Source organism: Gossypium arboreum, chromosome 4 (genome assembly GCF_025698485.1).
Source record: "Gossypium arboreum isolate Shixiya-1 chromosome 4, ASM2569848v2, whole genome shotgun sequence".
Taxonomy (NCBI): Eukaryota; Viridiplantae; Streptophyta; class Magnoliopsida; order Malvales; family Malvaceae; genus Gossypium; species Gossypium arboreum.
The window spans coordinates 161,139-187,267 of record NC_069073.1 but is presented as its reverse complement, the minus strand read 5'-3'; the positions used below and the strand labels follow the sequence as shown (position 1 = coordinate 187,267).

General features: G+C 33.6%; 2 protein-coding genes across 2 annotated transcripts; both read right to left on the bottom strand.

The window, feature by feature from the left end:
• Positions 1 to 4,582: 4,582 nt before the first annotated feature.
• Positions 4,583 to 12,699, bottom strand: LOC108457738 (subtilisin-like protease SBT3.3). The gene is made up of 10 exons (XM_017756847.2): positions 11,013 to 12,699; positions 10,823 to 10,914; positions 10,620 to 10,717; positions 7,133 to 7,288; positions 6,378 to 7,051; positions 6,220 to 6,299; positions 5,896 to 6,138; positions 5,710 to 5,824; positions 5,432 to 5,624; positions 4,583 to 5,344 (listed from the first exon to the last, which is right to left on the bottom strand). The coding sequence occupies exons 1-10, from the start codon at positions 11,133 to 11,135 to the stop codon at positions 4,782 to 4,784; spliced, it is 2,337 nt and encodes a 778-aa protein (XP_017612336.2). The 5' UTR covers positions 11,136 to 12,699; the 3' UTR covers positions 4,583 to 4,781.
• A 210-nt stretch (positions 12,700 to 12,909) lies between these two features.
• On the bottom strand, positions 12,910 to 15,089 carry LOC108457739 (transcription termination factor MTERF8, chloroplastic). Its single transcript, XM_017756848.2, has 2 exons — positions 14,587 to 15,089; positions 12,910 to 14,487 (listed from the first exon to the last, which is right to left on the bottom strand). Exons 1-2 carry the CDS (start codon positions 14,864 to 14,866, stop codon positions 13,217 to 13,219), a joined length of 1,551 nt encoding a protein of 516 aa, XP_017612337.1. The 5' UTR covers positions 14,867 to 15,089; the 3' UTR covers positions 12,910 to 13,216.
• Between the last annotated feature and the right edge of the window lie 11,040 nt (positions 15,090 to 26,129).

Sequence of the window (26,129 nt, the reverse complement as noted above, 5' to 3'; positions counted from 1 at the left end):
GCAATGGTTAGGATCTTCTCTTCTCCACATTACTCATGTAGTCTTGTGAACCAAACCTATCAAATTAGATGTAGACAAAATAAATCACCAGTGACTCAAGAGAATAAACCACTATTGGTTCAAGAAATCAAACTGACACAAGTTTTGAGAAAATGAGCCAACAAGAGCTTGGAACTAAAAAAGGAAAAAACAAGTTTTATTTTAGTTTGCTGGAGAGGCCAAGGGAGGACAAACCAACTTCCACAAATTTTATTTTGCCTAAAAAAGAAAAAAAAACAAAAATAAAAGACAAAAGTGCCAACAACCTCTTGGTCCAATGGTAAGAGAATTATACTATAGCCATGGGAGTTTGGGTTCGATCTCAAGCAATCCAACTCCCCTCTTCTAATTATAAAAAAATAATAATAAAGGACAAAGGTGGTGGAAAATGGAGGACAGGGGAGGAGGGGTAAGGGACAAGGGAAAGCAAAGATGGAGATGGGATCGTTGATAGGCGTGAAATTATGTGAAATTTTGAAAAATGAGTCGATGGAAATTTTTAATGAAAAAATCAATATGAGAGATGAAACCCAATGAAAAGAATTGTGGATGTGAAATGTGGCAAAAGGATTAAATTATAAATTTTGAAAAGTTAAAGGACTAAAATAAAAATTTGAACTAAAAAGAGAAAATATGAATTATTATTGTTTATTTGGAATGAGAATAAGATGGAATGTGTATTATTTTGATGATAAGCACTTTAGGACCAAATAGGTAAAGATTTGGAAGTACAGGGATTAAATTGTAATTTTTCCATTTTACTTAGAAAAGGTTGTTGGTGTAATTTCCATCACCCATGCACTCATATTAAGGGATAAATGTGACTTATGAAGTTTGCACTAGTAAACTATCTCTTGGTTGGGTTTGAAGAAAATGGAAGGAAAATTGTGTGGTTTAGGGTTTATAAATAAATACACAAATTTATATGAAGTTATTATAGAGCAAACTTCATACGTCACATTTATATGAAGTTACTATATGGAGTTATTTTTATGAGATAGCTTCCATAGCTTGTATATTGATTTTTTAGGTGTTTAGAAAAGAATGGAAATAGTCGTATGAGAGCTCCCAAGCTTGTATAAGTTAAAATCCAAGTATTTTAGAAATTGAAATTTTTAAACCATCCAAGAGGTAAGTATCCTTGGACTTTCATACTTTTCCTTAGATAAGATTAAGTATGAGTTAGAACTTTTAATATCAAAATACTTTCATACTTTAATTAATTAATGAAAGCTTAGAAATTATGGTACGTTTTGAACTATATTTAGATTAAGTTAAGATTTTGTTAGAAGCATGGTGGGAGTTATTAATACAAGCTTGAATTTAAGTTATACTATATGGTTAATTATATGTCATTAGGGACCAAATTGTAAAGAATAGAAGTTGTTGGAAGTAAATGCTATAAATTGATGGTTTTAGGTCTCTAGTGAATAAATTCAAAGACGAATTTTGATTCGATAAGGAAAATTGAAAGATACAAGCATTTTGATATGTGACATAATTGAATATATGTGAAATCATGATAATGAAATGAAAGAAATAGGAAAATTGATATGTAATGAATACATGGTGTGTACTTATACAAGTTGATATTATAAATGCCCTATTAAACAGTCTCAGATAGAGTTCCAATATAGTTGGCATGTCATATGTTTCATTATAAGGAGATATCTTAACATCAATAGCATATTACTTTGGTTATAAATCGATGAATGTGTTAAGAAAGTATTACTTTGATTATGTACCGATGATCATGGGTGAATATATATACTTTAATGTCGGTCGTGTATTACTCCAATTATAAACCGATGAGTTCTAGGTGCATATTACTTTGATATTTATCGATGAGCATAAAGTGCATATTAGGTGTGATAGTGGATTAATCTGTGTATCCAGTCTTGAGTTCGTATCCGGTTAATAAAGGCTACAAAATAAGTACTATATGATTAACTATGAAAGTTTATATGTGAAATGAGTAGCTTGTACTTAAATTGATCAATTGAATACAAATGCAAATGTGATGAAGAATAGCATGCGAAAGATCATGTGAATTGTGTATTATGAGTGCTGAGGGATGACAATGTTATGAAATGAATTGATGTATTCAATTGGTAAAATGATACGTGAATGTTAATATAAAAATGTCATATGTATTATGGAAATGAAATTGAGATAGCAATGGTATGATGAATTGCACTAATTCTGATATTTGACATGGTAATATAAGCCTTGAAGGCACATTGTTATGTTCACATATGAAACTTAAATTGAATATAGATTCCATGAGAAAGTATTAAGTAATGAAATTGAGACAAGATACTTTATATACATTTGTTTATATAAGAATTCATAACTAGTTTATATGCTTAATTTGATTATGCATTGTTTTCAAATTATGTTATTACCATTGAGCTTCTTTTATTCAGTGTGCAGATTGTTTATTTTCTAATGCAGGTGACGATTAGGTCTCGTGGACTCGAGAAGATAGGCAACATCTAGGACTCATTTCTCAACTTAGCAATGTTTATATAGTCTTTTGAATGCTATGTTTTTAGTTGGCATGTTCCTCGTGTTAAAGTTAGCTTAGGAGTCTCTTTTGATGATTTGGTGTCTACAAAAGCTAGAGAATTGTAATCTAAGTATGTTTATATACGTGTAATGGCGTGATTATGTGAATCTGTTAGTATGGAAGATCATTCTATGATGTTTATGTTATGTATTATGTCTTGCTTGCGTAACTAATTTTGATGTTTTGAGTTTGATAGCTTGTGAATATGTTGGTGACCATGTATTTGAATGTGTTTGATAGCATGTGGTGTGCCAATTAGTGATAAGTTTATTTGATGAAAGCAATAATATAAAATTGAACTTACTACATGCTATTAAACTTATCATTTCAGCATGAGGTACACTTGGCACAACACATGGCACTATTTGGTTGCTTCATCAGTCACATCAACACTTAACAATAAAAATAGATGGAATTTGTAAAAGGACTAGTTTGCTCTTTTATCTAACACAATGACTAATTTGCTTATTTTTTGTGCGAAAGGGCAAAATGCAATTTGATTCCTAATGTAGGGGCCTTAATGGTACTTTTACCTATTAAATGTTTACAAAATTTGTCATTTTAGTTCTAATTCTAAAAAATCAATAAATTTAGATTTCAACATTTACACAACTTGTCAATTTATTTCTAATTTTAATTTTTTAAAAGAAAATATTTTAAAAATTCTTCTTCTTTTATATTCCTTAATGTACCTCCAAAACCTCTTGAACAAGAAGAGTATTTAACATTATTAGTATTGTGCTCATTTTAAAATAATATCACATGTCATATTTTAAATTAATACATATTTTTTAATTAAATTCTGTAAAATTAATAACTTTTTAAACTATTACAAAACAATTATTTTGTTTTTTTCTTATATTAAAAATATACAAAGATCTAATCTTCAAGTAGAGAAAATAATGCAATGTGAACGTCTTTCATGAAATGAAAATCCTATATATTTTTTTCTCCTTATTTTTTCCAACTTGGACATGTCATCGGTAACTAATTCCAAACTTTAGTAGTCCAAGTGTGTTGATCAAACAATCAAAGTTCAAGAAAATCTAATCTAAGAATTGAAAATACGAGATGAACTTAACCAAGGGAGATAACCTTGTCAATTCTATATTCCATGGGGATGTCCAACTTCATCTCTCTAATATTCATCAATCCATTTCGTGTTCATTTCTTTTGAATCATATGATATATGTATTTTTTTCCTATTTTTGTATTTTTTTATTTTTAATACATAATTTTTGTTTTTTTTATTTATACCTTTTTAAATCATTTTTATAATTTTTATCCAAAACTGAATTTTTAACAATTTTCTTCGTTTTTTAACTTTTAGAATTAGAACTAAATTTTTTAAATATCGAGGGTTAAATTATTTGATTTTTTAAAAAAATTAGAATTAGAATGACAAAGTTTGTAAACATTGGTGACTAAATTTATTGAATATTTTAGATTTAACATCAAATGGGTAGAATGTATAAGCCTAAATTTGTTATTAAAACAATAAATAAATAAATAAATCCAAGGTATTCTTTGCACGACGTCCATTTTTTGTTCATGTTTACTATAATGAACTCTCCTTTTATGGGACACAAAGCATATCGAGGAGAGGGTGGGTAGGGCAGTACAGAAGCATAGCCATCTTGTTAGGGAAATTAATGTCAGGTTGTGAGTTCGAGGCGGAGAATTTCGGAAAGACCCAAAGATTCGAAGACGTGAGGTGCATCCTAAATTCGAAAATTTGATCGATTGAGACTATGTTTGCGTTTACACATTTTTCTCACTTCTCCATGATTTTTTCTTTCGAAGGTGACTGTTTACAAAGAAGCATGGAGTGGTTCATTGTTAAAGCGGATTTTAACATGCTTTATTCTACCATCCTTCTTTAGCTTCTATGTCATTTCTTTTTGTATATATGGGTCATTTCATTTAAGGATGATGCTCAGTTATTTGACTAATGCAGGTTCAGGCTACCATAGATTTTGTGACAATACCATTTCAAGTAGAAAATGAACTGATGAAAGCATAAAGCACAATAGTTTACAATTGCAAGCTTATGGTTGATTATAAGGTTTTATTTTGTTCCATGATATAGATTCTTAGGGAGTACCACATACTATTCTTTTATTTTTGTTCATTTCTGTAAATTGCTGTCAACTGCTGGACTGGAGTGTTTTCATCAGAAAAAGCTTTCTCCAACCTCAGTTCTCACAGATATCGGACTTCGAACCACATGCACACCATCTGTCCATGTCAAGCTTCCGAAATAGTACCCTGCATTTACGTTGTGGGCAGATGAAATCATCACAGTGAAGGAGATGGTCTTCGTCCTAGAGCTGAAGATCAATGTTTCAGGTCTCACTGCTACGTTTATGCCAGATGCAAACTCAACGCTAGCCTTGTATTTGGAGTTGAGAGGTCCCACATTTGTGACTGTTCTGGTAAGAATTGTTGGCTTTTTGAGGTTCGGGATAGTTATGGATGGGAGGTTTACGTCCAGAATAGAAGGTTGTTTGGAGGGGCAAACTACTGGATGTTCAGTGAGCTGGAAGATATCAGAGTTATTGTAACCCATGGCACAAAGATATTGCACATAATTCTCTGTATTCATGTCATAAACCAGGCCAGGATCGGCCGCGCTGTTTGGGTTCACAATTCCACCTCCAAAATCGAAGGGGTCAGCAAGCTTTGGTGGATCTCCCTCTGCAAAAATTGGTCCTCCAGATTGATGGGAAGTCAATGCTGTGTAGTTAAGAGATGAAAACAGTTCAAGAAGGTAGCCTAGGTGAATGGTATTTGCAAATATTGTGATTCAATGAATATACATACCAGTAGTGATAATTGCTGATTTAATAGCAGCAGGGGACCAATCCGGGTACAATGATTTCAGTAAAGCAACAATTCCGGACACGTGGGGAGTTGCCATTGATGTTCCTGAGAGAAAAGCAAATGCACCATTTGTTGTTTCATCAAAAGGAGGAATTGCAGCTAGTATCTGGACGCCAGGAGCCGCTATATCTGGCTGTGTCACACAGTGATCATAGCAAGCTTTGATGAGTTTTTAACAGATTGATATCGCAAAATGCATAAGAAGTGAGGTGAGTAACCTTAAGTATAGCAGGGGCATTGGAACTAGGCCCTCGAGATGAGAAGTATGCCACATTGGTTGACACTGGCTTACCGATATGCGTTCTCGATGGACTCAGTCTTACTTGGGGATTACTGCGAAGTTCGAGAGCAACAGTTAACAATGATTTGATGACAAAGAAACTGGATGGTCTCAACGATTTTACCTTGTGGATCGAATGTAATACAGGATCTGAGTTCCAGTTTCATAGGTTACTTGAAGACATGGGAAGTTCATAGCATATGGATAATAATTACTTGGACTCCTAGAAACAATCACTCCCAACCCACCCGCCGCTTTGACAGACAATATAGCATCATTTAACAAGCTCTGATTGCAGTCTGAAGCAAAGCAAAGCACTATTTTTCCGGCCATCCAATCATCATTTGACAAGAGGGATTCACAGTTACTGTAAGACCACTCAGTTAGCTTAAGCACTAAGAACAAGAAGGCTGAAGAGATGGACCAGGATTGTTTTGTAAGTAAATACCGTGGAGGCATGAGATCCGAGACTTCAGGGTACACCAATGCTGCAGACACTGTATCCTCTCCTGTGAACATTGCTTGACCCTGAAATTGATACTTATAGCTGTTAGTTCGAATACGATCAAGCCATTTTCGTTGTCCGGTTAGTGTTTTGTTGCTTACAATGATGGTATGGTTGTTCCCTAGAGTTATAGGTGTGGGGAAGGACCGATCCACAGTGCTTGCTGCAACAGTCAAAATCCAGGGTGCCGTGTTCTGTACAGTTTCAGCTCTCGGACCTGCATTCCCTGCTGCACAAACAACGGTAATCCCTTTTGCTACAGCATGAAATGAACCGATAGGAATTGAACCACGATGGTCAACTTCAGAATACAAGGGAATATCAGCAGCAAGAGATACTGACAACACATCCACACCATCATTTATCGCTTCATCAAAGGCTTTCAACACATCGGCATCGGCACAAACACCTCCGTACAATCGCCAACATACTTTGTACATAGCTAGATGAGCTCCCGGTGCACCACCTCTCACCGTGCCAAGACCTAGCCCATCATAGCTGGCATTGGCAACAAACGAGCCACCAGCAATTGAAGATGTGTGGGTTCCATGCCCACTGGAATCCCTTGGGGACATGTAATCATCGTTTTCACTAGTGTTGTATGGCTGTCCATACTCGGCTTCAAGTCCACTTATGAAATAACGAGCTCCTATCAATTTTCTGTTGCAGGCTTTTGCACCATCAAAGTGTTCTCCAGATTCACAAACTCCCCTCCATCGAGAGGGGACTGGCCCCAGATTTTCATCATTGAAAACTTCTAATTCTGGCCATATCCCTGCTCATTACTTAAAAGAGATTTAATCAGTAGCTGTTTCAGAGTGCAAACAGGGATGAGTGGTAGAGACGAGAAGCAGACCTGTATCAAGGAGACCGATGATAACACCATTTCCCATTTTGCTTTTATTCAGAAGATTGGACAAGGAGGTGGAAGAGAGTCCAAGGTAATCCCAGCTTCTGGTTGTTTGAACCTTATAAAATCGATTGCGTGTGACATGAATCACACCTGGTAACTCTATGACCACAACACAAAATCTAGGATTAAAAGCTTTCCACTCCATCAAAGATTCAACAATCTCACCTTTTTTAGTTAAAGATGGTGTTATCTATATATGCTAAGTTATGACTTTTTGTGATCACTCATCATATATTCAAATTGAGGTTAACTTAAACTTCTGTTCTGTTCTTCATGTTCATGCATGTTATTTCTGAGTTTATCATATGGTATGATTCTTTATCTTTAGCTAAACGATTGGCTTGTTAAAATAAAGTCTTTTTAAGACCACCTTTGTTATATGACAATATGTGGTGGCATTTGGTATCGTTTTTAAGAATACCTTTCTTATCCAATTACCATGTTGATAACATCATTAAGATTATTTGATCATTATTGACCTTAAACGACTATAATTTTAATAATGTAATATTTATACACCATTATTAATTTTTAATTTTTATATTTTGTCAACTAAGTTTAATGGCAATAGGGTCGTGTTTGGTTGAAACTAAAGTATTTTATTCTCTTTAAAAATATTAAATCATTATAAAACAAAATGATATGTACTTTGTTTAGATAAATTAAAAAAGTATAAGCTTATGATGTCAAAATAAAAAATAAAAAAAACAATGAAATATAGATATTGTTGGTATGTGGAAATGATGTTGACACATCTCATATAGGAATATGGTGTAATAATTGTTTGGAGGTTTTTTACTACCAATATACTCTACATCAATCCACAGCAAATTTTATTGATAGTCCTTAAATCAAATAAGTGAATATTTGAGATTAATACAAGTATTTTTGTTATCAATTCCAACTCATAACCACTAATTTTATTTACATTCATTTCCTTTGCTACCATTATATATTTTATTAAATTTATAAATAACATTTTATTTTAATATTTGTATTATAGTATGATATATTTATTTTTATATGGCGAAAACAAAACTAAAGCATATTATAATTTTTAAAATAGGCTATCTAACCTAATTATTTTGCTCGAGTTCATTTTCAATATTTTTTTAAATCTTCTTAAATATATTAGTCACAACTTCAATCTTAAATAAATAATTTAATCCTTAAATAAATCTAGTGATCATATGAAAATAATTTTTCCAACTTTTGAAAAAATATTCATGGAATATGAACAAGGAACTCATCCTTCTAGACAACCTTTACAAAATTAGACATTCTTCCCTTTTTATTTTTTATTTTTTACCTTTTAAAAAAGTTTAACTTGTAAATTAGTATTTAAATTATACCATTTTTTCATTTTAATATCTATTTTTTTTATCATAAGTGATACTTAAACTATTTCTTTTTCCAAGTTGATACCTCGTTAGCCAAACCATTAATTCTATTTTTTTTAAATAAAGGCTTAATTCACAAATTGATATCTAAACTATGCATTTTTCTCATTTTGATGCCTAAACTATGATTGCGTGATGATTAGCCAAAAAGGAGGATGGAGTCGTTGATGTGTCAAGCAACACTGGCATTCACTTTAGCAAATGACTAATTCCCGTAATTAATTTTCCCCCATCCCATTTTGTAATTAATTATTTTTATATTATTTTTTAAAAAAAGCCTTTAAATGTATATTATTTAAAATAAGCATTATATCTACTCAAAGGCTTTCTCACAAAGCACTTTTTAAAAGTAATGAGAAACTAAGCCTAAATTTATTTTTTAAAAAGATAACCAATTAAAAATTGACATGTGGCAAAAAATAGATAAAAAATTCATTTTCTATATTCTTTTTTCTTTAGTTTTTTCTTCAAAATCAAACCAATTAGGCCATCAATTCTCAATTTTATCAATTCGTCTAGTTCGATCAAATAAATGATTAAAAATTCATAAAAAAAAAATAGAAGGAATCAGTTCAAATAGTTGTTTTTAGCTTGATACAATCAGTCCATATTGATTCACGAATCAACCAGTTCAACCTCTCTTTAGACCAGTATCCTAACCGCCATCCAATTCTAAAAATACTAGTTTTGGTCGATGACATAACTTTTTCGATCCCATTAGGTCGAGCAAATAGGCGATGAAGTTCAAAAATAAAATTAATCGCCGATATCTTGACCTCAAGTGGAAAATTTTCGAGCATTGCTGGTATTGTCAAACATTATAAAGGAAGAAGAAACAAAAGGGAGGAATAAAGAGAAATAATGTAAAAAGAAAAAAGGGAAATAAAAGAATTAATTCCGAATATAACATTTTGGTGTAAAATGAGTACTAAAAGAATAGTATAGGTACAACTTGTGACAAAAAAAAAAATTTAGGTACCAATTTGAGAAAAATGATATAGTTTAGGTATTAATTTGTGAGTTTAGTCCTTTTTAAAATAGATTTAATTATTTGACTAACTGTTGCATTAACAAATATACCAACTTAGGAGAAAAACTAGTTTAAGTACAACATGTGACCCAAAAAAAAAAAAAGAATCTAGATACCAAGATGGAAAAATAGTATTATTAAGTGCCAATTTGTGGATTAAACCTATGAAAAATAAGTATTCAAATCCCTAGTTCAAACAAAACTCTAGTTTTTTTTTATTGTTTAAGTTTTTTTTTACTTGTATATTAGATTTTTTTATTATTTCCGATAATAGGTGTAGGGAAGACTTATTCCCTAATATATGATTTTTTAGGGAGTACCTCGACACCAATGAATATCAAGTTTAATATAGGATTTTTGCCTATTGAAATTTCTCGAGATTAAGAAGGAGACAAGAAAAGAGGATGTCAACTAACAGGGATCTTGAGCTTCACCTTATTTAGTCGACTCTGTATCCTGTTACCAATTCATGTCGAGTTTGGCTTAACATTTTGACTACTCTTTATATCTTCTTTCTTCCTTATTATATATTAAGCCAACTACATAAATTGATAATGAGGTTTGGAGTCAACTAAATAAAGTGGAACATGACACCCACGAATGTCAAAAGCTTCTAATCAATTGACATTCTTCTTTTTTTTTTTGTTTCTTCTTGTTCTCAAAAAAGTTTAATAGTTAAAAATATTATACTAAATTCAACATTCATGAATGTCGAGATACTCCTTCGAAAACATATTTTAATAAATAAGTTTTTCATTGTCAGAAATTAAAAAAAAATCTAATATTTCTGTAAAAAAAACCAACAAGTTGATAGAATTTGATTTATTTAACTAAACACTTAACCTTTAATTTGTGATGCAAAAATTTAGAATAAAATTTTGTTTCGATAAAATTATTTAAATGAAAAAAAAAACATGAAAGGAGGAAAATTAAGAGCTGATAATATTTTAGTTTAGACCAAAAGAAAAAGGAAAAAGGAAATGAGTTGCGGTACGCATACTTGAGAGCTTTAGAGCTTGAGCCTTTGTCATCTTTGCGGCAAAGCCAGAGAAACCATGTTTATAGCTGTATACAATGGAATCTTCGGATGTTTCTTCGCTGCCATAGTTTTAAGCTTTTAGTGAGAAAAACCCATGTATGTGTTGGCGGTACGTTTCAATATAAGAAAAAATTAGTTAATTATAAGTAATTTTGGTTTTCAACCTCCCAAGAACAGTTGCAAGCATGTCATGATGGGTTCTTGTAAGAAGCTCAACATCAAGGTGCTGCCTTTTTCCCATGTAAACAATGTAAACCTGTCCAGTTTTATTTAATCAGCGTAATCAAAAGAAAATTGAAAAAAGAAAATGAATGAGAGATCGATTATGGTATTCTCATGGCAGGATTTACTAACATTTCGCTTGGAATCTGCAAGAGCTGGTAACATATAGTAATGCATGTTTAGAATCAGCAGTAAAGGAACTAAAACAAACGACATAATCATAGTGTTCTTCTGATCATGCAAAAGAAACCCCATTTTTTTTTTTTTGGTAATGAAAGAGAAACTAAGAAGAGATGGATGGGTTCTCGTGCTTGGAACCAATCGTTCTTTAAATAGAGAAAAAAGAAAAGGTGGACCTGTTCCTTGCCACAAAAGCTACTTTCTATAAAAAAAATAAAAAAAAAAGTTAGTGAAATTAAAGACAAATATAGTTTAGCCCTATGCATGCCTTGTTCCACAAACAAATGTGTTTATTTGGTATGAAGGATGAGTAGTTTAGTTTAGTGGTAGGTAAATAATTGCATTAACCCTCAAATAATGGAGGATTTTCCATATTAAAATATATGTTTCTATGTATATAGTCTGGAATTGTCATGCAGGTATGACTGTGTAAATCAATGCTTCCACTATTGGAAGCAAATTACTGCCTTGTTTTCTTTCAGCAGGGGGGAGGGGAGTGCTATCAGTGCACCATTCCTACTGTTATTTTCAGATAGGAACAAGTCCCTGTTGAAGATAAAAGCATCCCACTTTCAATCCCATTTTATTGATTAATTTCCATAAAAAAAATGAGGTGTGGTTCATCTTTAATTTGTCTTTGCTGCTATCATTGGCTGCTGCAATTATTGATATACTCTTAAAAGAGTGTAATATTCCCCCACCCCCTCTTCCTTTCAAACCCTGAATCGATTATCATTCCAAATTGAGCGGCTATGATATTTTCCCATGAACCAGTCAACTGCAAACTTTTTTTATTTTAGTGCAGCCACGATGGGAAGCATGCTGCCCCGACAAAAGGAACCTTCCTTTAGGCCTCTCATAGATGTTGGTGTCGTATGTTTTGTTTGTAGTGATCATTTTGCAGAAAACCCAGTAGCACTTTCTTTTCCATTATTCAGCTACCACTTCCATCATGCACCCGCGATCGCTTCGAGAAACTAAACCCTTAATATACATAAATAAATATGTCTTTATTTTGTCAATCAGCACTGTAATTTTCTTTCTTCACGATTGTTGAGGGCAAGTATCAGCTTTGGAGTGTCTGACTCCCTCAACTGAAGGTATTGTTCCTGTGTCGGGATTTTGTCTCCCGTACTCCGAGAAGAGCCCAAAGGGGTTCGCGGAGTTTAAGGAGCGTCTCGGTTGATGTAAATACGACCTGCAAGCTCATGGGAGAGGTGTTAGTATTGTGCGAAATATTAATTATGTATGTTGCGCCCGCGGGGATCGAATAATCAACCAAGGCTCAAATACTAACACCTCTCCTGTGAGCTTGTAGGTTGTATCTACTTCAACTGAGACGCTCCCTAAGCTCTGTGAACCCCTTTGTGCTTTCGTTAGAGTACGGGAGACAAAACCCCGACATCGGGACAATATCTTCTGTTGAGGGAGCGAGACACTCCAAAGTAGATACTTGCCCTCAACAAGGATTGAAATTGGAAGGAATATACAAAACTTTAGTTTCCAATGATCATTTTAGTTAGTTCAGGAGCAAACACACAGAGCAGCTTATGGACAATTGGCATGTAGAAGCATAAGTGAGGGGATGGTTCAGTTGGGTGAGTCTCTCCGCAACTCTTTATCACACCAGCAAGGAATGTCATATTTCCACTTTCAACCAAAAACAAAAAGGGTGCGTGAAAAGCACATGTATAGCGAGATTAAGAAACACATGGTTCCCACCAAAAAAACTGTTCTTATGTTAGGCAGAGAAGCAAGAAAATGAACATGACATTTGTCAAATGAGTTGGTAATTTACTAGGAATATTCATAATACGCAACTTTGTAATGCTTAATAAAATAAAAGCACTTAAAACGACAGAAATGTGTTCTTTGCCACTATAATATAATTGTCTAAGGACAAATCAAATCAGTTCACTAGGTTTACCACTATAAAAATTTCTTAAGTAGAAGCTTCTAACTTCTGTGATTGGCCTAGTTGGTGTGAGATCACTTTTCCTCTAGTTGCCATATTTCAGTTCTCATCATCAAGGTGCAATCACAATGGCTCATTAAGATTAACAATAATTGATATTACTAACAGAAGCAAGTTTTTGATTGGGTACTATGAACAACTTACAGAAATCACTCTCAAGCATCAGTCTTGGTTCCAGTTGTTAATCATTAACCAGACTTTTTGGTTGCTTTGTTGTTGAGAACCTGTCAGCAGACTCTGATAAGAGCTTGTTGAGGGACATTCCAGTCCCTGCTGTTTTCTTCTTCACTTCATACCTGTGCTTAATCCTGTCATCAAGCTTGTAACCAAGAAAAGCAGGAAAAGTTAGTAGCTCACTAACATCTCGGCCCATCTCCTCTGTCAAATATTCCATCTTCTCTTCCAAAGAACCAGGATTGTACTGCAATATCTGAGGGTGTTTCTTGCTCATGTAAAAAATATCTTCACAAGAAAGACCATAACTCAAGAACAGCCCGATTACCTTTTGCATATTTTCGCAACTTGTTCTGGTAACAGCCCCTAATGCCACTGCCAACTCTTTTGTTCTATATTCGTATCCAATCTTTACCAAAAATCCAAGTTTATGAGCAAGGTTATCTTCAAAGGAAAGGGCTACAAACAAGGGGGCTCTTGTTAAGAACTTGAAAATGTCATTAGAATTAAGTCCACATTGCTTGAGAAACTCTATTCTAGGACGCAACTTCCTCTCTTTGCTGGCACTTACCACATTCGGAAACACGAGAATAATCTTGAATATTTCCCGGTCATCAAGACCGACAAATGATTTCATGAAATCCACATGACTCTCCATATGCTCCAAACTATAACTCAAAATGGCAGGCAGTTTGCGCAACACTGTCCCGGTGGCATTTGCATCACCTCCGCTAAGCTCTTCAAGAAACTGAATTTTTGGAATCAACTGAGAATCCAAATCGTAGTTGAGAATTGCAGGACGCCTAACTATTATTTCAATGCCATGATAAGGTTTCAAGAAAGCTATGGTTCTTTCAAGTTCTTCAACAGACTTGCAACAAATGGCTTTGTGCAAGTTGGCATTGTTGAGAACATGAGCTATCTTCTCTTGGGGAACTTCATGATGGAGCAGCAGTTTAACCTTTTGAGCAAAACCAAGCAAAAATCTCGCTTCTGTTGTAATAAAAAGGCGTTCCAGTTGTGCTGCTTCAACCTTTCCTTCTAAATCATCACGCACAAAACTAATCACAGGATCAATTTCCTGAGCAATGAGTACACTTGGACATTTAATGACCAAGCGATAAAGAGCAAAGCCATTGATTCCAAGCGACTGTAAAGCAAGAACCCGGGCACGTATTCTGTCCAAAGAAGTTGATCTTAAAGTTGGGTTTTTGCCCAAAAGTAAATTGGTTTCCTTTTCATTTAGTCCAATTTCTCTGAACACCGAAAACAGCATACCTGCCACAAACAACACAGTTTAGTCTTGAGAAAAAGAGAGAATGGTTGCAAATACGAGAAGTGTTTGACAAAATGCCTCAAAGAGAGCGAACTACAAACCTGCTTCCCACCAAAGAGAGATAGCTGTGTCGACAGAGTTACATTGGATGAGAAAACGACTAGCCGGTTGGGGACACTTGAATGGCCTGAAATAGATAAGATTATGTGATGTCTTAGTAGCATTTGTCATAGAGAACCATTCGCGTGGCCGGGCAGTTGGATTTGCATACAAAGAAACCGGGGATAATAATTTTGTTGTGGTAACAGCGTGCGAGTTTAAGAAAATAGAAGAGGAGGAAAGACAAAAGGAATCTGTAAACATGGTAATTGCAGCAACCATATTTGGATGAGCCTCAATTCTAGCGAAGGCGGGCTTTGGTCACAAGAAGGAAGTCAAAATGGTATTGCTTCCTGAAGGTGACATCATTGCAATTCTAGTCTAGTTGGCTCACAAGATAAGCTGAAGGGAAGAAATTCGAGAGCACCCTTTTATCATTTTGTGGGAAGCATTCGGTGTCTATGCATTTTATCTGGGGTTAATCCTTTTTTTCCTTGCCTGAATGGATTTCGCATATATTATAGTTTTAACTTTCTTATTAAAAGTTAATTCTTTCCATTTACACAATTGTTCACCCATTATAACTTTAATTTTACAATTGTTTTTATATTAGGTTTTGAATTTATTTTTCTAAATTAATTTTTAAACTTAACAATTATTTTTTTTACTAAAGTCTAAATTTTATTTTTAACTTTTTTTTCAAGAAAATAGTAAAGATTAACTTGGACAAAAAAATGTTCAAGTTCTAATGTGCAGATTTTTCTTGGCTTCGAAGCAACTCAAGATCAAATCAAGTTTCATCAACGCCTTTTTATACCTTATCATCTCTCTTGATGGTAGAAAATATGTATCGTTTCGGGCAGTCCCTCATCATGTGTGGATTGTTGCAAAGTAAGCATTTCACTCATTCATTATTCTTTTTCTTTTTCCACATCTTGTTGGGCATAGCTTTCATTGTATGGAGCTTACCATCACTAGTCTTGGTCGAGTTGTCTTTTATCTCCCCAACTATTACCCTTTGGTTTGAGTTTAAGCTTGGAAGACTTAAACTTTTTTGACTTTTTACTACACAGGTCAATAAGCAACTCTACTACAGCCATGACTTTGATAAATGTTTCAATTCTTTCTTGACCCGAGGCTTCAACCCATCGATGAAAAAGAAGAAAGCCTCTTCCTCATCCAAATCGAAAATTTGAAACATCAGTTCATTGAACTTCTTCACATACTCTCTAACTGTGACTTGTTGCGAAAGCTGATGCAACTTAGCCCGAACTTTCTTCTCGACATATTGTAGGTAATATTGTCCCTTGAGCTCCTTTTGTGGACCTATGACGTCACCATAAAATAGAGACATCAATAAAATGCATGGATGTAATATTTACCTTAGTAGCATCATCCTTGATTCCTAAAGCATGAAAATATTGCTCCATTTGTCATAAGAAGTTCTCCACATCCCTCGCGAACTTTTCTCTTTTGAAACATCCATCTGATGATTCGGTGTTGTAGCCAAAACCCATTTTTCCCACGGCAGCTCTACAAACAATGAGCTCTCCCTTAAGCTCCTCAATTTGTTCCTTCAAAGCTGTCAACACTGATTCGAGAGCATTATCCCACTCTGACAGCTTACCTACAGTGAATTGAAAGCCACTCGCATATCTTCTATGTTACCGTTGAGAGCATCCAACACCTGTCCCTTGAGTTGATATTTCCCTAAGTCCAGCTCTACAGTGCGCCTCTCAACTACCTCGAGGCTTTCCTTCATCTCATCTACAAAACCCTCGAGTTTGCAATCTTTAAAGTCAATAACATATCCCTCGATTTGTTAGCTTTTTTAGACCTCTCAAGGTCTCTATTGGGACATTCTACTCTCCTACTTCTTTTGTCATCTCAACTCAGCACCTTACGAATCTTGGCTCCTAATATCAACCGTCACAGAGTTAGAAATTTAGTCTAGCAAACCGCACAACCTTAGGCGATAACTTTGCTTCAAATCCACCTAAGTCAGCCTAACTTTCAAAAGTTAAGAATTCTCTGAGGCACTAAAAATGAGTAGAAGCAAACTCAAAAGCAAAGAAGCAACGAACGAACAGAAAATGACACAAGAAAGCAATGCACACAAAGTGTTTGATTATTCAATGATAAAGTGATTGCAAATAAGGGGGAACCTCTATTTATAGTTGAGCTCCCCACAATCCAATGATACATTTTAAATTATATCAACAGTTGAGATTAAAATCTATCTACAATATGAAAGTCATAAGGGATTTAAACAATAGACATTCTTATCCTTTAGGATTATAACATTTACCCAAGTAAAATACGAGTTACAAGAATGTTTACATTTTTATTAGGCTTCAAGTAGATGGGCCTTATCTAACATCCCTTGGCCTGTCATGTAACACCTCCTACCCGTATCCATTACCTGAGTTTACTGAATATTTTCAGATAATTCTAAGTAATTTATTATTCATATTTTAAAAATAATCATAATGTCTCTCTATTGAGCCCTCGAAGCCCAAAACGTACATTAGAAACCAACCGGAATTAAATCGGGATCATAGAAAAAAATTCGCAAAATTTTAAATTATATTTTCATCTAAGTACTTACCATTTCAATGCTCCTTATAATTAAACATGTTACCATTCAATCAATAGCTTGGCACTTGTCTAAGCGTCAAACAACATCATTGTTAGTATACTTGCACATATTTCATATAATTCAACATTTATATACCTATTTTCTCGACATATCACACTTGAGTTTAATAATAGTCTCAACTTACATAATTTCCTTTTATCAACATATCAAAGATAATCATATATGTATATGTCACTAAATATATTATTCTCTTATTGTTTCTTCATAAGCATATATCATTCATTTCGTTATATGAATATTTCATGCACCATCATTTCCTTATATCTTATGTATATTTATTTGGTAATAGTTAAGTATTAAACTTAACATAAATTAAATTTCATGTACCTATACTTATTTCATTTATCTATCTTCGTAATTATTTCATACAACTATTTTGTACATATATTTCCATATGACCAATTCCTGTAAACATTTCACACAACCATTTTGTATAACCAATTCATATAACTATTTGTCATCTGGTACATATTACCTGAATATTAGTTGTTCAACAGATATCTTGGCATCTCTCATCCACGATCTTATTTATCTTCAACATGATGCCATAGTATCTTTCAACTATGATCTTACTCGTTTTCTGTCATGTTGTCATGGTATCTTTCAACCATGGTCTTACACATTTCATTTCAGAAAGTACACTCCCGCGAACCTCATCCTTACAGCTGGATAACCAGTCCAGGCTAAATCCCCTGTAATATAAACTCATAGAGTATTGTCGGGATTACCAGTCCAGGCTAAATCCCTTGCAACGACAATTACTCTAATGAACTTGGATCTAAATTACCAGTCCAGGCTAAATTTAGGCCCTAATTCGGATTACCCGTCCGGGCTAAATCCATTTTCCACATATTCTTCGAGAGGGCTATATCAGAATAGGATCACCCGTCCAGGCTAGATCCTTTTTACCGTCAATTCCTTTTCAGAGATCCATCGAATTTTCCTTTCATTCAACCGAGATTTCTTCCCCTTTTTATCAAATATATCAATGTTTCATCAATTTTCATACAATGAACATTCAAATCATATTCACATCAATAATATACATTTCAAGCATTTAAGAATATAATTCAAGTTACACGAACTTACCTCGTTGCTTGTTTGTGTTTATAATTTCACTAATCCGATAACATTTTCTTTTCCACGTTCAAGTCTCGTCTATATCTTTATAAATAACTTTGATCATAATTTTCATTCATTTCATATTATGATACGATCAATCAATATTCTAGGCAAAATTACCATTTTACCTTTAAACTTTTAATTAATGACGATTTTATCTTTAGGCTTAGAAAAATAAAATTCTTGTAATTCAATCCTTGTTTCAAGCCTAATTATTCTCAAACATATTGATAACAGCCCATGAACTCTATGAAATATCAGAATTTTCCATAATTTCAACACTTTTCAATTTAATCCCTAAAACATGTTTTCACCCGATCTTAGTCTAAATTAATAATTTCATTCAATTTTGTAATTTAAATAATAAAATAACCCAATTCATGCAATTTGGTCATTTATGACATTTTTACAAAATTGCCCATAAAATTTTATTTTCATTCAATTTAGTCCCTGAGCCTAAAACATGCAAATTAGCCATGCTAGCTGAATGTTCATATATATTTTCCATCCTCCTCCTCTCCATTCCACATCCATCCTTAATTTATATAACATGCTACAAGTAACATTATCAATAATTTCACTATTTACATATATGTATATTCAAAACTGTCCATTTGTGTCATAGTCACTAAATTATTTATATCTTGAGCTACAGAACTCAAAATTAAGATCCGCTAATTTTTCATGAAACTAGACTCACATACTTCTTACCATAAAATTTTCAGAATTTTTTTATTTAGCCAATAAGTACAGTTTATTCTTTAAAGTCACCCTTGTTCTGCTGTCTGACAGTTCCGACCCTTCTTTACTAAAAATTAATTATCTCCTCGTAAAGAATTAAAATGATGTTCCCATTTATTTCTATTGAAAATAGACTCATTCAAAATTCTAATAATATAAATTTAATTCCCTAATTATTTTTCTCAAATTTTTGATGATTTTATAAAGTCAGAACAGGGGAACCCGAATTCACTCTGACCTTGTCTCACAAAATTTATTATTTATCATAATTCACAATTCCATTGCTTGCACCGTTTCATTTATAAGAAACTAGACTCAATAATATTTAATTCCATATTTTTTTAATCCTCAAATTCGATTCCCACAATTTATGGTGATTTTTCAAAGTTAGCCTACTGCTACTGTCCAAAACTGTTTTAGTGTAAGATGTTTATTTACCATGTTTATAACACCCTTATTTTCTTTCTCTACACTATTTCTCATTATTTTCTCTTATCTTCTCTTAACTAACATATCAAGAATATAAGACCATATAAAATAAAACTCTACATTAACATCAATTTCATGCTTTTTCAACAATATCAAACTTAAAAATATATTGAAATCTTGATGTTCTTACCTTGTTCCATTGATTTCAACATTTAACTTGATTTTCTCTCTCCTCCAGCTTCTATTTTTGGAATCTAACTTGATATTTTAGCTCCCCATAGTCTCTTTATTATTTTTCTCTCTTGGTAACCATAGAAATTCTTTTAATTTCTAGGTGAAAATGGTGAATTTTTTGTGAAAGGACTAAATTGTAAAGAAAATAAAGTTTCTTTCTTCTCTTTTTTCTAACATGGGGTGCATGGAAGAAGATGATGGTTGGTGTGTGTGTTCCATCTTTCTCTCCACACATATATATTTATACTAAATAAAATAATAATAAAATAATAAAATATCATTAAAAAAATCAATTCAAAATATTTATTAACTAATTAGTTAATCAAAAATATCACCAACATCATCATTTCCTTCTAGATTTCTCTCTCCTTTTAATTGACCATTTTGCCCTTTATAATCTTTAAAATTACATCCTTAAGTCATCACTTAATTTGGTAAAATTACAATTTAGTCCCTCATAATTCTTTACCTATTCAATTTGGTCCTACTTCATCCATTTTCCTTATTTTCTAGATCATTCCATCCTCAAAATATTTGCACTATTATTCTTTCAAATTTTCCATATTAACACCTTAACCCCTCAAATTTTGAGTATTTACTCTTGAGCAACAAAACTTTTCTCACTTTTACAATTTAGTCCTTTCCTGGATTAATATATCATAATATAATTCCCAAGGTTGACATAACTCAAAATTTCCCCTTTTTATCACTTCCTTTCCTTATTTTACTATATCAAAAATAATATCTTACTGTAAAAATTTTTGGGATATTACATGTCAAGAAGACTTGGCATACATTATTCTGCCAAACTACTGCCCAACAGACTAGGGTGTTACTGACAAATTAAAAAATTCTTTGGTTTTACTTAAATCTTTGAGAAAACAGTTATAAAGGTTCCCATTTTAGTTACAAACCATTTTTCTTTTCTCTAAATTGGCAATGCATCTTTAAAGGAGAAAATAATAGGGGTTATAAGAGTTAGCCTATTAATCATTCGCTCACAATCAATGGTGATTACATATAAAAGAGGTCATAAGCTATAAATCAAGAAATCTTGGCTTACACTTCTATAATAAAGGTAAATTCTCTTTTAAAAATGGAACAATATAGACAGCAAGGTGAATTACAAAATTTTCTTACAAAACGGATTTATACACGCAGATCTGCCGCGTGTGAATATGATATCTGAATTGTGCAAGTATATATGTCGAATCAAGTGATAAGTGAGATCGTCTCCATAAGGATCGGATTAGGTATACAAATGATCAAGTTATTATATCAATGTTACATTAATGTTATAGCAAAATAATGATAAGAATGCAATTGTAAACAAAAGAAATATTAATGTGAACAAAATGTGCAACTGATGAATAATTGAGAATGCCATGACAATGCAAGAGTAAAAATGCAATGGCAATTACGAAAATGATTATATGAATAATATGTAACTAAAAAAATAAACAACTAAGGATGCGATAGAAAAGATACTATGGCAAGGGATAAGGGATATATGATGTTGATATGGAAGGTTGGAATGACTAAGAATCTACCCTTTCTGTCAGAAATGCCTCGACAAAATTATAATCAATCTACCGCTCAAAAGAGTTCTGAAGTGACCTACTTCTTTTGAGAGTAAAAACCTCAAGTTACCTTGCCCATGTCTATATACCTTTAATACAGTACCCTGCACTGTTTCCTTCTGTATGAGCGTTGCTCTGTGTTTAGAGTTTACTATAAGTATCTTTCGAGTACTTACTCATATCATTCAATCAACTAATCCAACATTTTCAAAATCAAATTAGTTTATGAGCATGCTGCGCAATCATCTATGTCTAGGGATTGCACGCGTACAATTTAGAAATAAAACAGTTGAATGAAATAGTAAATTAGTTTAGATCTATGATTCAACCATTAAATAAACTAAAGGTTTCATCAAGTAATCCCAACCCTATGAAATTTAGCTCATGGGTTGGCAAAAAAAATTCAAAACCAAAATATCATTTAACATCGTTTTCATCAAATCAATTCACAAAGAAATAGTTAAGAAATAATAGAAGAACAATGGAAAGACAGCTTTCCTGTGTCCAGTTCACACTCTAGTGGCACAGTATCCTATGGTGGCTGAGAGGGGCTACCTTCGCCTTCCTATTTTTGTCTCTACTCAACTGCTACCCTCTAGTTTCACTTATAGATCTCTACCCTTGTTCGCCATTAAGGGTTTCCTCTTTTAGATTTTTATAAGCTTTTTTCCCTAGGGTAAATCCAACAACCCAAGATATATTCTCCTCTTTTTTTAGATTTTCTTTTTAGTTTAAATCCCATCCTTTGGGGTAGGTGGTTATCAACCCATGATCTCATAATCTTTTTCCCCTCTTTTTTAGGCAGATTTTCTGGTACAAGTAGAGTTGGGCTAAAACTGTTATGCATTGAGTGTTGACTCGGTCATCTTCTCAGAATTACCACAGCATACAAGTTGGCAAACTGTCCAACCTTTTGCTCTGGCAAACCTTCATTCATTTATTTCTTTCTCCACATCTTGTACTTGTCAAACCACCAAATATAACCCTTCCACATGCAATTAAAAGTAACAAACAATAATGGCCTTTTAGGTTTTTTTTTTAAAAAAAATTGGGAGGTTATGGGTGAGGATGTTATTAAGCTATGTCATAATGTTTTAAATGGCAACAAAGACGTGGCTAGCCTAAATGATACTATGATTTTCTTATCTCTAAAACTAAGGATCCCCAAAACATGACTAACTTTATCTCTAAGACTAATGATCCCTAATACATGACTAACTTTCATCCTATTAGTTTATGCAGGGTTTTGTACAAAATTATTTCCAAAGTCCTCACACACCGACTCAAGACTACTCTCCCGATGTGTATTAGTCAAAACCAAAGTGCATTTGTTCCTGACCGTGTGATCCATGACAACATCCTTATAGCTAATGAGTTGATGCATTATTTTCAAAGTTTAAAGAATGGTCCAAATAAAAGTTTTGTCATCAAGCTCGACATGAGCAATGCTTATGATCGCGTTGAGTGGAATTTTCTCGAAGAAGTCATGAAACGATTGGGTTATGCGGAGGCTTAGGTGGTAAAAATCATGAGTTGCATTCGGTCGGTTCGTTATGTGGTAAAATGCAATATGGTTCTTTTAGAGATCATTGTTTCAAAGCAAGGTCTTAGACAAGAGGACTCCCTCTCCCCTTACTTTTTTTTGTTTTGTATGGAGGCCTTATGAAGAATGTTGATTAATGCTCAAAGTAATAAATTATTAGGGGCATTCAGGCTAGTATTAACGGCCCTCATATTAATCACCTTTTTTCGCCAGTGATGCCCTCCTTTTTGTTAGAAACAAAAAAAATGACGTCAAGGCTGTCTTGAAAATCCTTATGAATTTTACCAAAGCATCCGACCAGAACATTAACACTGATAAATCCATGATTTTTTTAGCCTGAATACACCCCTTGTTCAATAGCAATAACATAGTGCTTTACTTAGGATGCATGTGGTCAATAATCTTGACAATTATCTTGGCTTACCTCTGCTAATCGAAAAGAAGAAAACTATTGCTTTTCATAGCATTATTAATCGTTTTTCAGGCAGGGTTAATAGTTGGTCGAAGAGAATCCTTTCATACGATGGTAAAAGATACTCATAAAAGCTAACCTCCAACACTTCCTACTTATGTATTTTCTGTCCTCCTTGAGCTTAAGGGCATCCTCGAGGATGTGCAATCAAAGATAAGTCGAATGTAATGGGCTAGCAATGAAAGAAGTAGAGGATGGTCTATGTTGGCTTGAGATAAAGTATGCTACCTGAAAGGTATGGTAGGGTTTGGTTTTCGTGATTTGCGCCTCTTCAGTTTGGCCCTTCTCGGCAGACAAGTATAGATGCTTACCCATTTCAAAAACACATTGTGCTATAAGGTGTTGAGCTCTAAGTACTTTCCGTGTGGGGATATCTTTCACCTCAAAGTAGTTGACAAACCATCGCATACTTGGTCAAGTATAGCTATTGCTGCCAAAGCTCTTGAGAACGACTTCGTTTGGCTTGTGGAGGACGATAACAGTGTTGACATTCACAGTGATAATTGGGGTTTTGAAGGTTTAAATGGTGACTCTCTGTGCCATTCTTTGTTGACCGACAATGAAAGAAAGGTTAGAGATTTATGGAATCAAAACCATACGGAATGGAATAAGAATAGGGTTAATGAGCTATATAAAAATTTTTTGGGGGACCAAATTTGAAATTTGCCCATTTTGAATGATGGTATTAATGATAGGAGGGTCTATCTTCATAACCCGCATGGTTTTTATTTGTCAAAATTTGCTTACTTCTGGCTTCTTCTTAAATAGATTGGATTTGATCCGCATAGATTTTATTGAAGAACAATTTGGAAGTTGAAAACGCTTCCTAAAATTCAAGTCTTCTGCTAGCGGCTAGGTCACGATATTCTCTCAACTTATGTCAACATTTCTTCCATTCGAAAAAACTTTTAGAAGAAATGCCCTAGGTGTAGTGCAAAGGAGGAAACCCTCATCTATGCTCCCGATGACTACCCAATAGCTCGTGCCATTTTTACTCTTGGGGGCTTCGAAAATTGGTTGCTCATTGGTAACTGCTCATGTTGAATTGACTGGCTAGAGGATGTGTTGCAAGTTTTGGACTTGAAGGCGGCTGCTTAATTATTCATGACCCTCTGGAATAGTTGGAACAACAAGAATAATTTTGTTTTTAGGGGAAAAGAGGACGATGCAAGAGATGTGTGGGAGAAGGCAAAAACACTCTGTCATGACTTTAGAATCCATAACTTGGCTAATAAACTGGTGATCCCCATTTCCCTAACGTGTAAAAAATGGATTAAACCTCTAAATGGTTACGTTAAAAACAAGTTCGATGCATCTATCTCTTATGGTAATGTGGGTTTTGGTGTAATTGTTAAGGATTCAGATGGTTTCGTGATTAGAGGAAGCGGTGGCTTTAAAGAGAAGACTGTGTTTGCTGAATGGGAACAGTTGGAAGCTTTTGAAGAAAGTCTGAAGGTGGCAAGTACTTTCAACATATCGAAAACCGTGTTTGAATCTGATTGTACAAGTTTGGTCAACAGGGTCAATAACCGGGATAAAGATATCACCATTTTGGGACGCCGAATTAATGAGGCTTGTAAGCAATTGGTTAAACTTGATTCGGTCAAAGTTGTGTGGGCCAACCGAAGTTGCAACCAAGTGGCTGATTTTATTTGCGACTTTTCTATTAAAAATAGGTGTAATTGAAATTTTAATTGAAGTTTGGCCTTTTTAGGCCTTTTAAAAAATAAAAGTAACAAATAATAATGTTTAAGCACCATCCAAGCTTCTTATGCAATGTTCTAAAAATGTTAAAATAATATCCTAAAATGTAACTAAGTACAGACAATTGATCCAATTTAAAGGCATGAATTATAACTCTTTTCAAGAATTATCACACCCCCAAACTTGAGTTATTGTTTGTCCTCAAGCAAGATATGCATTCATGAACATAAGAATTGCCATAGCAACATAATCACCTTTGCATTGTGAGACCCTTAAGAGAGCCTTTTATACTTCAGTTTTCAGCAATCTTCTATGTTTAAAAATTTGATCAAGTTTCATAAGCTTATTTAGCAAAAGCAATGCAGAAAATACTGCCCGAAAAGAAAGAAAAATCCTAAGTATTCATGCAATTTTCACTATAGGAAATACCTCCTAATTTAGTTTTTCTTCTTTTTTTTTCTTGCCTTATACATACTCAAATACATACATATCCATTTATTATGCCTTTTTTTTACTAAGGGATTCAACTCGTCACATGATTCTTTGACACGAAAATTATAATGGAGCATACGCTAAATTGCCAAAAACTTTATCATGTCACAATTTGAACACTCACTCATGAAGCTAAGGCATTTGACTAAAAAGATAGATGGAGCAAACATGTAACACCCTTCGCCCGTATCCCTCGCCGGAACAGGGTTCGAGGCGCTACCAGATTTAAACTCATCCATTTATATAAAACTAGACCGTAAAAATTTTTGATCAATTTTAAACTTTTCATACACACGTATATTATCCTTTAATCAGGCTTACAAGGCCCAAAATATTCATGAGGCATTATTAAATATTTACCAATATCTTAGTCTTGTATCATTTACTTACTCAGCTTTACAACCCTATACATGCCATAAACTCGAAACACTGAGATTTACTTACGCCTATAGCGTAAACTTGACAATGTGATAATATCTCTAACGGCCTCCAACCCAAGCTAACCTGGCAACCCTAGGGAATATGGGAAAGAAAAGGAGAGTAAGCTTTACGCTTAGTAAGTTCATAAG